Source organism: Atractosteus spatula, chromosome 6 (genome assembly GCF_055471065.1).
Source record: "Atractosteus spatula isolate fAtrSpa1 chromosome 6, fAtrSpa1.hap1, whole genome shotgun sequence".
Taxonomy (NCBI): domain Eukaryota; kingdom Metazoa; phylum Chordata; class Actinopteri; order Semionotiformes; family Lepisosteidae; genus Atractosteus; species Atractosteus spatula.
In genome coordinates this window covers 24746224-24762751 of record NC_142711.1, presented here as the reverse complement: position 1 = coordinate 24762751, position 16528 = coordinate 24746224, and the positions used below count along the sequence as shown (strand labels likewise).

At 35.5% G+C, this 16528-nt stretch overlaps 1 protein-coding gene across 1 annotated transcript in view; it reads left to right on the top strand.

Annotated features, from left to right (window-relative positions):
- Positions 1-3861: 3861 nt before the first annotated feature.
- Positions 3862-16528, top strand: part of LOC148832691 (uncharacterized) — a 59065-nt gene continuing 46398 nt past the window's right edge. Inside the window, exons 1-10 of the mRNA XM_088918136.1 lie at positions 3862-3922; positions 4605-5165; positions 6033-6198; positions 9164-9389; positions 10839-11012; positions 12196-12273; positions 12939-12950; positions 13065-13148; positions 13624-13669; positions 14267-14342. Of these exons, the coding sequence (XP_088774262.1) occupies positions 3862-3922; positions 4605-5165; positions 6033-6198; positions 9164-9389; positions 10839-11012; positions 12196-12273; positions 12939-12950; positions 13065-13148; positions 13624-13669; positions 14267-14342 (1484 nt within the window). The remainder of the gene's footprint in view (positions 3923-4604; positions 5166-6032; positions 6199-9163; positions 9390-10838; positions 11013-12195; positions 12274-12938; positions 12951-13064; positions 13149-13623; positions 13670-14266; positions 14343-16528) is intronic.

The window sequence follows — 16528 nt, the reverse complement described above, 5'->3', positions numbered from 1 at the left end:
TAGTGAACATTCTCTCCGTCATTGTTAGTTTTGTGTTGCACAGAAATTTCTTTCTTCAATACAGCAAACACACAATGTCTAATTGTTCCTCCAAATAAAACATATATAGAACTTCTGAAGTGCTGCTCATTTGTTAATATTGTTATTATCATTAACTGCAAAAAAGTTGAAAATATACACCTCACTATTTTTTAAAGTCTACATGTCTGAGAATATACATGAAATTAATATACAGTATATCTTAATTTGTTCTGTTCTGAATGAAATTACAGTGTTTAAATCAATTGTTAAGTGTTCTATTTCAAGTCTAAAGAAAAGCCTTAAAGAGTTTCTTGGCAAAATAATCATGTGTTTGTGAGATCCATGATATACATGATTTGCTTTATCCTGTCTCTCCAAGCTTAGATTTTTAATACGGCACATTTTACAGATAGCAGAGCTTTATAAAACCATATACTGTATGTAAAATTAATAAAGACAAAAATATTTTGTAGTTTCCATTAAAGCTGTTTTAGTTCTTGTTTACATCACAAAACTGTAGCTTTAGGCCTAGACAAAAGTAAATGCTTTGGCACACCTGCCAATTATAAATTCTAAACTTTTGTGAAATTGTCTAAAGTAAAATAAAGAAATTTCTGTCAAACATAAAGACACCAGTAGACCATGGTTTTTCAATTGTGCTGGAAGAGGTGGCTGAGCTAAATTTCAAGACATGGCTGGATAAGATCTTTGGATCGCTTAGTTGCTAGCAACCAAGCAAGTTTGGTGAGTTGAACTGTTTCCCTTCATACATTTGAACTTTTAATTGTAAAATTTTCTTACAGTATACTGTATGTCTATGAAAGTAGCATTTAAGTCAGCGAAGACCATTGTGAATAACCTATAAAACCTATAGGTTTATATACCTATACAATTTTAATATATAAAATCATCTGTTGTATTTTAGTGTTTTTCCATTAATTTTGGACTTTACTAATGTCTGAATATAAATATTTCAGCACAAACGTAAATGTCTTACAAGATCAGGGCTGAAGTGCATACAGAATTTAATTTGTGTGTTGACATATACTGCAACCATATTGATATTGCCAAGGTTGGATCCAAACTTGTAGCCACAAATACAGTATGTGGTAGTTGTCTCTGTTAGCTTCCTTTGCTTAAAAATGTTCTGAGTTTTAAAACAATTACAAAATTCTTATTTATACATGTTTAAACTGATACGGTCCAGAACGTGAGGTGATAAATTTCCAAAAGTCACAACACTGAGGGATTTCATGCACAAACATATCCACTTCAACAGCAGCGTGGTCAATAAAGGTTGTTTTATTCTAGAAACATCTGGTGGGAATTTTTAGGTTTGCTTGCTTTGAGGCAAAGTATTTTCCTTCCCAGGAGTGTAACCTATCAAGATGTTATGACGGTTAATTGAATCATGGCTATTTTAAGAACATAAGAAAAATTACAAATGAGTGGAAGCTTTTTGGCACATTTAGCGTCTTTGGTAGTTACAGTACTGTAGTAGCTATCTGACCTCAGGTTCAACCATTTGTTTTGGGTTTTTCATTCCATACTCCCACGAGCCTTTGTGTATAGAACTGCCTCTTGTTCTTACTTTTAAATGCACCTCTACATACAGTAGTTTCCACTTGTGTTCTCTGGTTCGTGTTTCTATTTTGAGGTTTACTGTATTGACTTTGTCAATGCCTTGAAGGATTTTGGGTGGATTATGTGACTGTGTACAGAATTTGTGTAACATCTGGTAACTAGATGTCCAATATTTTGACATAATGACTGCTGTAAAGAACAGGCTCAGCTGCCAGTGTGCTACAGCCAGCACCAACATTCTCGTGCCTTCCTCATCCTACCGGGCAAACCAACAAGTGTTAATTCTTACGTAATGTCTGGGTAGCCTTACTTTTTCTTGTCAATTGACAGCTGCCACTTAAACAAAAATAAGTTAGCTGTAGTTGTAAACTCTCTTGTGTGTTTTATTTCCAACATTATTTGACAAGAAAAGCCCCAGTTGCAGAATATATAAACTATAAGGGGTAGATGATAAATACGTTTGCTGACTTCCACTGCTTCTCAGATTGCTCTGAGTGCTCTTGACAAAGGTGATATTTTGAGCTTCTAGCAGTTAACACCCTTTTCATCAGAGGAGCCATGCAACACACAACACGATTTATTGAACCCATAAGAAGGGTATGTTCTCAGCTTTGTCTTCTTAACACTTCATCTTGATGCTGAAGGACAAGTTTGTCAGTTTTCTCAGCATGGTATTTATTTTTGGTTTTGCTTTGGTTAGGAAATAAATCAAGTCCCTCCTTTAAGTTACTTACAACAATTTTCAGTACAAAGACAAATTGTTAATGCAAGATTTTCTTGGGATTCTCAGTATATCATGGCTTACAGTATTACATGTGTGCCAGAACACGAAAAATATAAAAGAATGAAATATTTTTTATATATTGAGCCAGACAAATACATTTTTATTCTTTTCTTTTCAACAAAAGAAACTGTACATGATTTTCTCAGACCTTATTCAGTATGTACTCTATATATATTATTTTTCAATACTAATCCATTGACACATTTCGATTCAGCATTCATTGGAGGTGAAACACATCCTTTTCTTACACCACTGTAAATCTGCAAGCACCCAGAAAATTGCAGGAGTTTCTGTGTTGTCTTGGCCAACTAATAGCTCTCTACCCATGGTAATCCTCATCCACACTGGCGGCACTGCTTGAGGAACTCTAGTCACAGTCGGCTAGTACCTCCCTCAGGCTGAAATGCTGAACAGTGGTGTTCTGGAACTCAATAACTATTCAGTAAAGCACTATTACTATTTGAGAAATTTGGGAGCCCAACATTGTCGGTTTTTAATGGACAGCCAGGTCCCTGTCAGTTTCTAGACAGATGGATTGGTCTCCCAGCTTTTTGTCATCCTAAATCTTATACAGACAGAAGAGCACTATGCTACTTGCAAAGGTTTCATAAAAGTGCCTGCTGCACCAACTAGTGGTGTGCATCTTCTGCATTGCCAATAAGCTAATAACTAGTTATTTAAGAAACTAGTACCTTATTATTACTAATTGAAGAAAAACTGTCCTATAGAACTGCTGTGGAAATGCAATATCCTAAGAGGTATTCTCATCAATGGTAATAATTATACTGAAAGTTCACTACCCACTTTCCTTTGATCTCTGCTCTCTCCTACATACTGAATAATCTCTGTATATATACAACCTAATGAGTGTTAGAGGTATTTTGTGCATGAAATATAATAAAGTGGAGTAAAGAGTTTTAATCTTTAAAGTTACTAAAAAACCTTTATCCAACATAAATGCTTTAACAGCCAAGATGAGTTTTCAAATTTTCAGCATGATGAAGTGGTGGCTACCTAATATTTAAAAGCCACAAATGTTTTTTTTCCTTTTCATCCATTTTAGAAAAATACGGAGAGAAACTGTTAGGAATAACTTTGTGTTCATTGATTTTGGACACTCTTCATTTGGAAACTTGACATGACAGGAACCTGGAATGGCATATGGTTGGCATACAACCTTGACCTCAGTACCAATGAATTCATTATGTGTATGAGAACATTTGCACAATTTTAAAGGGAGTTCTGACAGGACCCAAAATTATTATTTTTCTTCAGTAAATAAATTTATATTCTAAAAGAGCATTTATTTTGGTACCTCTTTCATTAATTTATAAGTTTCCAAGTAAACAATAATAGGCTATTAATACTAATACTTAACTATGTATATCATTTTAATTTTAGGTCCAGAAAGTTCTGAAGATTGCACTGTCTGCTATAATACAATGAATACATGGATATTAAGATCATTAATAATGGTTTTGTTACTGCCATTTTTACTTGGAGATGATGATGACGACGAAGATGTCCGAGCTGGTATGTGTATATTATTTTTCTAGTAACTAGCAATTGCATAGCAATAGCAATTGCAAAATTAAAAATGAAGAAGAAGAGTACGCAACTGAAAGAGAACAACAAAGAAATGGAAATGGAAAAAGATATAACCAAGATGTTTCTGTGTTCCTTCATGATTTGTACAGTAGAAGCCATAGCTTCTAATGAATCTATGATAATGATCTCTAATGAATCATTCATGTATATCACTTATCTGCTTGTGCATTTCATACATGTGTTTCACCCAACTGGTGTTTAATGCTTGACTGTTTTATACCACTTTGGGATTTTAAAAGATGATGTCAGTTTCATAAATGATCTTAGATGTCTGATTATGAGATTTAACTGTTTATGGGATATGAGCTAGTGTAGACATGTTGACCATTATAAACATATTCCGTGGATTCCTACTAGCTAATACACTTTGGGACAATCCTGTTGCATACTGGAAAAACAGTGCAGCAATAAAAAGTAAAATCATACATGATTTTCCATTCACTTTTATCTGGGCAAAATTGAAAAGGTAGATTGATGTACTTAGATGAGCTATTTTTACCATGTTTTCTTTTTCTTAGTTAAACATAGCATTGAATAAATTATGAAAACAACACTTGTTTGTGACTACTAAATGGAATGTAAAAGCTTGTCTAATTCTTGTTTGAAGGCTGCAGAACAGCAGTGAATGACTTGGTGTATATCATTGATGGGTCCTGGAGTGTGGGATACACAGACTTTGACACTGCCAAGAACTGGCTCATAAACATTACGAGTGGCTTTGATGTGGGTCCCCAGTACACACAGGTGGGTGTTGTTCAGTACAGTGACACTCCCAGGTTGGAGATCCCTTTGGGAAAACATCAGAGCAGCCAGGAAGTCATTGAAGCCATTGGTAAAATTAAGTATCTCGGAGGCAACACTCAGACTGGAAGAGCCATCAAATTCGCCACAGATCATGTTTTTCCATCATCTCAGAGGACCAACACAGCCAAGAACCGAATCACAGTGGTTGTGACAGATGGGAAGTCACAAGATGATGTTGTAGATGCCTCAGTGGAGGCTAAAGCCCAGAACATCATCATGTTTGCTGTAGGGGTGGGCACTGAAATCACCAAGTCTGAGCTGGTGTCAATTGCCAACAAGCCCTCTTCAACCTATGTACTCTATGCAGAAGACTACACTACTATTGGCAGAATAAAGGAAGCCATGCAACAGAAGCTTTGTGAAGGTAGGACTGCGAAAATGTAAAGATTCCACTAGAGTTTCCAGGTCTCTCTGCATCAGCAACACTTTGACATTGCTTGCTACATGGACATGGTTGCTGACAATACAAAAATAATATTTTCAAGATAAATGAAAGGTTTGAATATTTGTATATGCATTATTTTATTATTAATTACCCCGCTGATACATCATTCAGACATTTTGTAAAAAGTTAGGGGATAAGCCAAGTACTTAGTATTTAAGTATTTTGTTGACATATATATATAGTAAACTGAAATTTAATCCTGTTCAGTTTATATGTTAATTTGTTTCAATTTAGAGACAACAAGAAATCTAGTCCTTTCCTAGACTGCCAAGTTGATCCAAAGCCTAGTGTCCATAGATTTTAGAAACCATCAGATCTTGTGTGGTAAACTTTTAATAGTGGGAATATGAAACAAACAGTCCACTCAGTTGTCACTAACAGCAGGTGCAATGGCAGTTCACATGTGGGATTAATAAGGGTACTCCTATGACTTTCTTAGGAAACAGAAGGGAAGTGAAGCCACAGTGTCAGGCCTGGGGTCTGAAATTACAGTGAAAGAAAGCTATCTTGTTGTGGTTAAACAGAGAGATGACAAGCACAGACAGGAAAGCATATTTTCCAGGTTAGATTGAATACTTTAGTTTGAATCTCATTTATTTTGAAACACAAATATGTTGAGCCCTTTATTTTATCCTGTCAATATTATATTACTACAGTTTAAAAAAAATTACAAATTACAAACACCATGAGTTAATATATGTCCGAACTACATTGTTCGCTTCTACTTGTATTTCACACTTGTTATGTCAGGGAAGACAAGTTGGTCTCACATGTTGTTTTCTCCAGAATCTGTGTGTCCAACCAGGATTCCTGTAGCCTCTCGTGATGAGAAGGGTTTTGAGTTGATGCTGGGTTTAAAAATTAACAAGAAAGCACAGAAAATACAGGGATCCCTGATGTCAGAGACAGCCTTCCTCCTGAGTTCTCAAGTGGACATAACAGAGAATACAAGGTGGGTTTGATCTTTCCATTGCTCCTTGTCATGTTCACATGTTCAGATTGTTTGGCATTGTTTACAGTGAAGAAAATGTAGGATCTACTTAGGCCTTTTTTAATATTTATTTTTCTAAGGATATTAAATGTGTTTTATTTCTCACATACTTTACATGGTGGTGACTGAGGTACTAATTAAAACTAATTAAAACAACTTAGGATCAAGGCACTCCATTGGAAAACTGGGTTAAAAATTTTTTTATAATGTTGTAAAATGTGCTAAAGTGTCTGGTAACTTGGTGATTTTTACACATTAGAACTCAACATTCTGTGTTGCCTAGGAGACAAGGTATAGTACAGCCAGCAGCTCAGCCTAGTCTATGAAACATATTTTTCTGAGTTTATAGTTTTAAGCATTTGGTTTAAATGCATGTGTTTCCATCATTAATGTGATAAACCACATTTTATAGCCAATTAAATTATCTTTGCATATACTGTAAATGCAGATAAGATTTTAGACACAAAATTCTTACGTTTATGACAATTTCGTATGAGAGGAGCGCTGAATAACCTGTATAATTCAAATTGCCAAGTGTCTTAAGAAGTTTCCAGTGGTATTACTCGACAGTTAAAACTTAACCTTAATGTACACTAATATTCCAAATATCATGTAAAAATATGTTGAATCCAATTGATTCTAAGGTGGATTTAATTGCCCTTCATTGAATACTGCTTATGTGCTGTTAGACAAATTTTGAGTTTGGAAAAGAAAGTATTTGTGAGGAAATTGGTGGTGTATGAACAGGGCAACTTTTAACATCAAGAGATAGTTTCATAAACAGTGATTCATCAAATAAGCATTAAGTAGTACTAAAGGTTTGCTTGTGTTATCTGAATTTTCCTGTTAATGATATAATGTTTTTTGTGTCTTGTTTGTTTTTGTTTTACTAATTCTGATTATGTTTCATTATTTTAATTGGCACTCTTTTATTATACTAATATTGCTTTATTTATACTTTAATACTGATTTTTGTTTCTGAAAGTATTCCTCCATCCTGAATTTGAGGCAACAAGTTTATAATATGAAAAATTTTGTTGTATTTGTATACTAACTTTCATCCTAAAGGACAGAACATTTTATATAAGCAGGGAATCACCTATAAAGTCCACTAAACTAAAATCCAACCACTAAACAACCACTAAGGTCCAGCACCCACTAGGGTGTGTCTCAGCAGCCATTCTACACCAGCGGTTGCAGAGAAGAGCAGAACTTAAAAATTAATTAGGGGAGTTTTAGGTACAGTAGGTCATATTGTGCAAGTCCAAAGTCGAATTTAGCTAGGACACTGCCTTTAAAGTTTACAAACAGTGCCATGAGATTTTTAAAGGGGAACTGCAAAACAATATTTACATGTCAGGGTTATAAAGAATTGGCATTGATAAGTACATTTCAAACCACAATGAAAGTATAAAGAGTACAACCTCCAATTTACATCAAAAAATTGAAGAAAATTCCAGGTATGCGTTTCGTCACATTGTTGTCAATGTCTGAGATTCAAAACAAGACAACAAAACATCTGGTGGCATGAAGCTGCCCTGTTACATTGTAAACAAGCACACTTGTTAACCTCTTTTAATTCAATAGAAATATTGCTCTTATGATAAAAAGTATCACTTATATAGTGAAGATAGATTTTATCTATTTTTCTATCAAGCACTGATATTCCTCTCACTACATTCCAAAATTTCATATGCAGTACAGTATATGTCCGATCCCAACTTGACAATATTTGAAAATGAACCTATTTTTTGTTGTAATAATGCAGATACTTTAGACCATGTGAATGTTGCTACTGTATTTATTTTTATATAAACATACAAGGTGACATTGTTTGTAGACCAAGTTTCCCTTTTTGCTTACAGGGACTAGTGAGCAGGAAGGGCTCACTGTATGTCACAATTAGTGAAAGACTCCCACTCTTGCCAGTGGTGAGACCAATGATTTGCAACAACATGGCAACCATACAGTACTTTCACAAAGTTTATGATTTTGCACTCAAAAATGTTTAAAATTTCACTACGCCATCAATGAATTTATTTTGTTACTGAGATTTCATACATGGTCTAAGAAATTGGGACTGCAGTTCCCCTTTAACAACAAACTAGTCAAGCTGGCAGTTTAAAGGATGAAGGATGGTATCTCCTAGTGAGCCAGTAATCCCTGTCACTGTTCTGAGGGACTGCTTTGGAAATAATGTTCCATAGGAAAAGGCCACCACAAACTACCAGCACCACCATGTCAACATTATTTTCTTTAGAAGTCTCTCATACCAGTATTGACCCGGCCCACCTTTACAGAAAATGTCTATAGAAGACTTTTACTGTATATAGGTTTCTAAAATCCCCAATTAGAAGATTTATTTAGGTTATTATTATAATAACAACAGCCTCGTTTACTTTCCTAGATGTAAGGCTACAAAATGATAGCACCGCTGCCAAGCTGAAGTGCATAAGTAGTTTAGAACATTTGTTCATATTATATTAGCAAGTATTTATAATGACATCTTCAGGTGCCTGTGTAACATTTTTTCATCACCATCTGATGCAAACTCTTTATCTGAACATTTGCTAAAGGGCAGTTAATGCAGAAATAACTGCAAGTAATCAAATGAAACAAACAATAATGGAATAAGGAAGTAGTAAACCAAATTAAAGCAAAATACAGATGACATAAATTGCTATTTTAAGGCAGGTTAGATCAATGATACTGAGAATCACAATAGATTATATGCTGGGTTTTTGTGTGCTTAAAATAAATGTTGTGTTTTCTTAGTTTTTATCTAAATACATGTAATTTATCCTTGCCAAAATAATAACAACAATATATAGCAGAATACTTCCTCATTGCTAAAACAGGACAAAGATACTGAATCCTTTCATTTTTTGTTCCTTATTTTTCCTGTGTTTGGTTTCTAAAATTCTAGAGATATATTTCCTGAGGGTCTTCCTCCATCATATGTATTTGTGGCCACTCTTCGTTTAAAATCACCAACAAACAAAGAAAAGTTTGACCTTTGGAGAATTCTATCCAGAGACAACATTCTTCAAGCAGCAGTGACAATCAATGGTGGAGAAAAAACGGTTACCTTCACAACAACTAGCCTTATCAGTGAACTTCAGTCTATCATTTTTAATGATGGACGCTTAAAGGTTTGTGAAAGCTCTACTTGACATGTTTCTCTTTTTCTTAATGCTGCTCTGAAAATTTTGGCTTTTTACTGTAATATTGTTTTCCCATACACACAAATAGTACCACTTCAGAACTGTTTTAATGTACTACATTAAAAGTATCCTCAACTAAAAATAGATTCTTAAACACTGTCTGAGTACCAAAGTCAAAGATTTGTATGTGAATGTTGCTTATACATTGTGAGCTTTTGAAGTTTTGAAGTATTACTATTATTATGCACATAAGTTGATTTCTAAGTAGATTAAATATATCCGTACTTTGTCTAAAACCATTAATATTGTAACGCATATGGCCTCCATTGCTTGTGAGAGCCGGCTTACCAGCGCGGTGACGTCACCGCCCTTCCCTGGGGATATCAGGGACTGCAGCTGCTGGGCTGGAGGGAGATCTCCCTTTGGCTCAAGAGGCTGGGTCCCTGTTGAGTGACGCTGGAGGCCTGGGTTTGAGTCCCTGACGGTGGGGGGGCCGACCTGATGTGGCAGCGGCGAGGGTGCCCACGTGAATCCTGAAGCGTTACAATATTGTTGGGAAAATGTTTAAATCCAAAGTCAGATATTAAACACATAATCAAGCATTCAACTGTTTCTGGAATTTATTTTTCAATTTTCTGTAATTTTAATTTAACTTAAAATATTTTATCTGGCTAATATTTCATATTCCAAAAGCTAGAGTATGGCATATTGTCAATTTTCCTTTTGGCAGGATGAGTAAAAAGAAAATTCATTTTGGCAAAGAATGAATTAAGCATTTAAATTCATCAAGACATTACAATTTTGCCACACGAATATGTAGCAACATGACCAGGTCACACATAAGGTTTTTTTCCATATTTTTTTACAGCTTTAACAATTTAAAAAATAGAGATTTAAGACAGACATCACATCAATTTTATATTGAAATGTATATTCTGATAGCAAAAACACTAATGTTTAAACTTGTAATCATTTACAAATTTAAGGACAATCCTTAAATTTATAAATTTAAAAAGAAATGTAATTTAGAAATGATGAAAACTTTTATTTCCTTTTACCTCATTGACAAAATGGTAGTGTTACAAAATATTAATTTAAAACACATCTGTATAACTTTAAAATAAGGTATTTTAGATATATGTGCTTACTACATACATATAAATGACCAAGGAGAGCAATGCAGTAAAACATTGGAAATAATCTGTATTTTTGGAGGTAATTTGATTAGAGATGGTATTCTGTTGCTTGATTCATTATAATTTAATTTTAAGATATAATTATCCTATAAATGTTTACTATATTACAATGCTTAGAATGTTTAGAAAATTGGTACAGTACATTGCTATTTATGACCTGAAGTGTATACAATGGGTTTATCATATGATTGACTAAAAATGTAACAAATAGCTGCCCTGATCCCAGTATATTATACTGTAGGAACTCTTTGATGAAGATTGGCACCAGCTTAAACTGCTTGTTAAAGCGAAGCACATAACCTGCTTTCTGGATGATGTCCAGATTCAAGAAAAGCCTCTGGAACAGGTTATCCCTATCTATATTAATGGGAAAACGCAGGTTGCCAAGCGAGTGAAGAGGGAGGCAACTGTATCAGTGAGTTTGCACGAAACGTTTTTTGCTAGCTACTGTATATATTCACACTTTGCAGTTTCGCCAACTGTGTGTTAAAAATGTGTGTTAAAATTGTTTCAATAGCTAGTTTATCTTCTACACATAATTTGTTGTGGATATGTTAGATATGCCCTGACAATAAAAACTGACTTCGTTATTCATTCGATTGGCAGTGTCACATGGAATTTTTTATAAGAAAACATTCTAAGATGTGTATGTGAATAATTATACTTGCTTTCCACGATTTCCTACTGTTCAATTTCAAGATTGTCATGTCCATGGATGGTCATCAGACAAAGAAAGTGATAAATATGCAGAGGCACTCACATTGAATATGGTTGCACACAGATCCTTCTTTCTCCCACCCTGAATGTATCATAGAGTACAATTTCTAGGATAATAAAATCACTGGTAATGGCAACAGGCTACTCCATATCTTTTATACTGCTACTCAACAGATACAAAATTTGCACAGGTGTTTATGTCTCAGTGCAGACAGTACCTCCATATGATGTCTGAGGTCAACATAGGCCTGATCTATTATTATGTCATGGCAGGAGAAAGTGAGTTGGGCCACAGAAAGCATCAAATGAGCCTAGAATGACTAGAGACCAGTTACCTCAATGAATGTGTCATATAGACAAGAGGACAAAGACATAGAGAAGAGGGAGATATCTGGGCCGACATGTAGGAGAACATGAAAAATATGGAGCTTGGTCATTTACCTTTTGTGGTGGGATTAAATAATAGATAAGACCCATGGGTTTTAGAGCATAGAGGTTGACGTGACAGGAGTGAGATACAGAAACAAAATCCTTAACTATGTTGTGAAATGTTTTGCATGCGCCACTGTCCTTGATTTGCTTTGATAGATGATAAATCTTTCCCCCATTCATTGGTTAGGGATGCCTGGCCTCCCGGTGAAACAGGAACCCCTGTGTTCTTATTGGCACTGCTCCCACTGTGTGTTGCTGTGGGGCTTACCTTACCTTCTCTATTCTCATGTGTGGGCTCAGGTCCTGTTGCTGTGAGCCAAGACCTAAAGACCCATTAGGGTAAATAATAGAAAAGCTAATGGGCAATTCTAAATTAATAGAATACAAACTTTAATTCAGAAATGCTTAAATCCATGAGCTTTAATTTCTGTATTTGTTTTCTTGTTTAGATTGAGATACAAAAACTGAGACTTTATTGTGATCCTCAGCAAAGTGAAAGAGAGACGGCATGCGAAATCTACTCTGTGGTAAGGACCTTGGTGTGAAATACCATATACAGTACTTGAATAACTATTTGCATTATAAATGTGCAGATGCTGGTACACTTACTTTTTACTTTTACTTGTGTTGCTTCACCTTGTGAATTATATACATATTTGTAAAAAGCAAACAAAAACATTTTATTTTTCTCACTTAAATGCCAATATTTATTTGTTTGACTGATGCCCTTATATCGGGGACTTTCATTTTAATACTTTTGATGTATTACTTTAAAGTTAATTATATTATTAGTTATAAGTTATTCTCTCAAGGGACTTGCATTATGGTCACTGCTTCCTGTTGTGATAATGGACTCTCCATGCTCTCTTTTACTTATTTTACAAAAAGAAAAACAATTTGAGTTAATAAACTTACTATGAAACAGTACTGGGAGCAGATGTTGATTTAGAAAATAGCCAAAACTGAAGCTGATTTGTTTTTCAATATTTATTCACTTTATTCATGGGCATACAGATGTAAATAAATGCAATTTTCTGTTTACAATTTATAGTCTATATCAAAGTTTTTAAACATCCAGTATATCAATATTGATGTTGATTTTAGAGAGAAGATCAATACCATCATGGTTCTGCATTTTATCCTAGAGAAGTGAGAATGTCTTACATTATATTTTCTCTCTCTTTTTGTACAGGATGATGAGAGGGTAAGTACTGTATGTTACTTTGTGTCATCTTCATATGCATGATACGAACTGTATGTCTGTAAAGAGTTTTAAGTATATTTTCTGTGAGCTGGCTGTGTACCCTTTGTTTACCAGTGCCCGCTGGATAGATTACCCAATGTGGACAAATGTGATTGCCCTACTGGTTCTCCTGGATCTCCTGGTCTCCCTGGACCAAAGGTAAATTAAGATTTTGGTAAAGTAGCATTCTCTAAATCTGTCACTCTACTCAATAAAAGTGTCAAAAGAAGCAAAGTGAAAGTTTGAGTAATAGATATGTTATAGTTTTCTCTGTTTGCATCGGACATCTCTGTCTATCATCATCATCATTCTAGGCTCATCAGAAAGCATCAGACGAGCCTAGAATGAGTAGAAACCAGTAACCTTAATTGATGTGTCATATTGACAAGCAAAGAAAGAGATAAATCAAGTCATATTGATTTAGTATCCTTGTGACTGTTAGTAGTTATGTGATGGTTTACTCATACAGTATATTGTGCATGGAGCGAAATTAGAATCAGAATCAGAGTTGGTGTGTGGTAAGCCCTACTGTGTGACTGCTAGTATTGCTGCTATGTAATTGTAATACAATCCAGTAAATGTATAATAGTTAAATGCTGAAACATCTCATTTGACTGCTTATTTCACCTCCTAGGGAATCCGAGGTGAAAAGGGGAGGCCAGGTCCCCCAGGGGATGACGGTAAGCCTGTGAGTACTGACCGATGTCCAATACATACAGTACACCTTCCCAATCAAAGTCTCTCATGTGATTCCCTGATTTATTTCTATATCTTAAGCCAAGCATCACAGGTGAACTAAGGTAACCCTCTGTTATTGCAATGACTTCTAATGAGCCATGGTTCATACTGCTAGTGTGGCGGTAAAGAACCCTAATATTTATTGTTAATAAGAATAAGAAAATGTACGTTTCCAATAATCCTTCCCCTGTTCTAAAAGCTAAAAATACGCATACAGTGCCTGGCATAAAAAAAAATAAATTACCGTAATTGATTTCAGGTGTTTGGGAGTATAGTTGAAATCAATGACAAATAGCAACACTACCTACTATATAAAAATCACTCCTAATTTCAACAAAGAAAATGAAAATCTTGTACCACTGACTCAATACCTTGAAAACCATGGAGCTGCTGAGCTACTTGATTAAGGTAGGTCCCTTTTCAGGCCATACAGACCCAGAGGAATGGGGGGCAAGGGCCACCATTTTTCTTGGTCACCCAACACTGGAGGTGGAGGTGATGTGGTCAGCATCACGCTCTGGCCGGCCTATTACTCCTAGAAGGATTAACCCCTGGTACTCACTTGAAAAGCAAGCTGAGTGGACCTGAGAGCCGTCTGGAAGGAATTAGAGCAAGGTACATCACTTGCCCATACCTGGGATTGAACGCGGGAGCTTCCGGTCAGGAGCTAGACACTCTTGCTGTATGAGCTACCATGGCTGCCCTGCTTGATTAAAATATGTTAAAATTCACCATCTGAATCAAACTACTGTTAAACTGATGAAAGACTATTACAAGTGAATGGTAGGATAAAATATAATCTAAATATCCAAATTAGACATACTAAAGATATAAACTGTTTAGTTAATATTTTAAGTTGTATATAAAAAACTAACATTACAGTATATACAGTAATTTTGTAATATTCTGTTCAGTCTCTGTTGCTGTAGAGTCATATGGAGAAACAGTGATGGCTACTGCATCTACTTCAAATGCCTGTTTTCATTTTTAACAAAGCATTGCTAAATACCTGAAGAGTTTACCACATAGTGATGTTTCTGTTGACTTCCATCCATCCATTTTCTAATCTGCTTCATCCAGTACAGAATCGCAGATAGTGCCAGAGCCTAATCCAGCAAGCAATGGGAACATGGTGGGATAAACCATGGACAGGACGCCATTGTCTTGCCCTGCACTCTCCCTCACAAATGCTGTTACATTCCCAAACCCACTGTTTCACGATCTCATTCATACTGAACTGATCACATTCTCACGTGCACCAGATTCCACAGATTCTCACTGCCGGACCAATTATCCAATCACGTCCCTCTCCCTTTAGTATTTAAAGTTCCCTGACTCACCGACCGATGCTCACTATTGAGAGTCCTCCTTTAGAGTTCTCTGCTGCACGTCTTTTTTTGTTTCGTTGGATTTCCCGGTTTTTTGGACCTAACTTTTCCCTCTTCAATCTCGTCTCTCGGATTTCGCCTTTCAGATTGTCTTCTCGGTTTGTCTCGGATCTATCTCGGTTTGTCTTGAATCTATTTGGGTTTGTCTCGGATCTATCTGGTTACCTGATCTATAGCTTCTCCTATCAACCTTGCTTCTGGATTACGATTTTGGATTGAGTACCTCTGCATCCCGCAGAATTCATGGCTACGCACAGGATCCTCTGAAACAACCTGCCGGTTCCTGACAGCTATTCCATCCCAGGGCTCACTCAGACAAACACTAACACACACCAGGAACACTTTCTTTGCAGAAGCCAATTAACCTACCAGCATATCTTTGGACTGAGAAGAACAGCATATCTTTGAACTGTGGGAGGTAACTGGAGCACCCTGAGGAAACCCATGTGAGAATGGGGAGAACATTCAAACTCCAAGCAGATAGCACGCCAAGGAATTGAATCCAGGGTCCCAAAGCTTCACAGTGCTGCTCATTTGTGTTAACATGATGATGAAAAATAATGTTGAATATACAGTACTGTAAGTGCACACCATGTTATTTTATGATCATTCCACACATACAGTACACTTGGATCCAGAAAATAACTATGTTATAGTTGTCATTTTAAATGGAGAGGCTCATTGTGACCCCTGATCATATTAAGAAAGCACTTAACAGATGTCAAAGTCATCTTAAACTAAACAATTAACTGGTGTTTAGGTGTCTTTGTACTGCTGAGCACTCAACTGCTAATTCTCAAGCTACTATCAGTCTTCAGGCACAACATCTTTTTTTGGCAGATCAAATTGCAAAGAAAAATCTATTTTAAGAGGTCGGCTGCAGACTAGGATAACCCTAAAACCACATTTGGTTACATTTATTTGCAGAAATTGTTCTTATGGAAAGAAGTAAGGCTAGATTACATTTTGCTAGAGCAAAAACTCTGAGAGTGTTTTCTTATCTTCAAAACTGAATAGGCTCTCTTTTCTCCTTTTCTGTGTCAGCTCCACATATTTTTCTATTTCTGTGAGTGTGTTATACTTTATTTTTAAAATGAATTAAAAAAACTTTAACCGCCCCCACATTTTAAATTGTGAGGTGTGGTATTTTGCATCTGGCAAAAATATCATCATTGGAAAGTACAGTTAGATACTCTATCCTCTTTATATTTGTCTTTCTTAATGGGATCTCCAAATACACATACTGTATCCTGTGGGACTTGTTGTGAAAATAAAAATAAATGACAAATACTGTTATTATCTCCCAGATCTAATTTTAAGGCACTTTAAAATAAATAAATAATAAAATTACAATAATGCCTTGTAAATATACATTGTTGGCACAGACTCTGTATGACTTGTGTTGAGAGTATC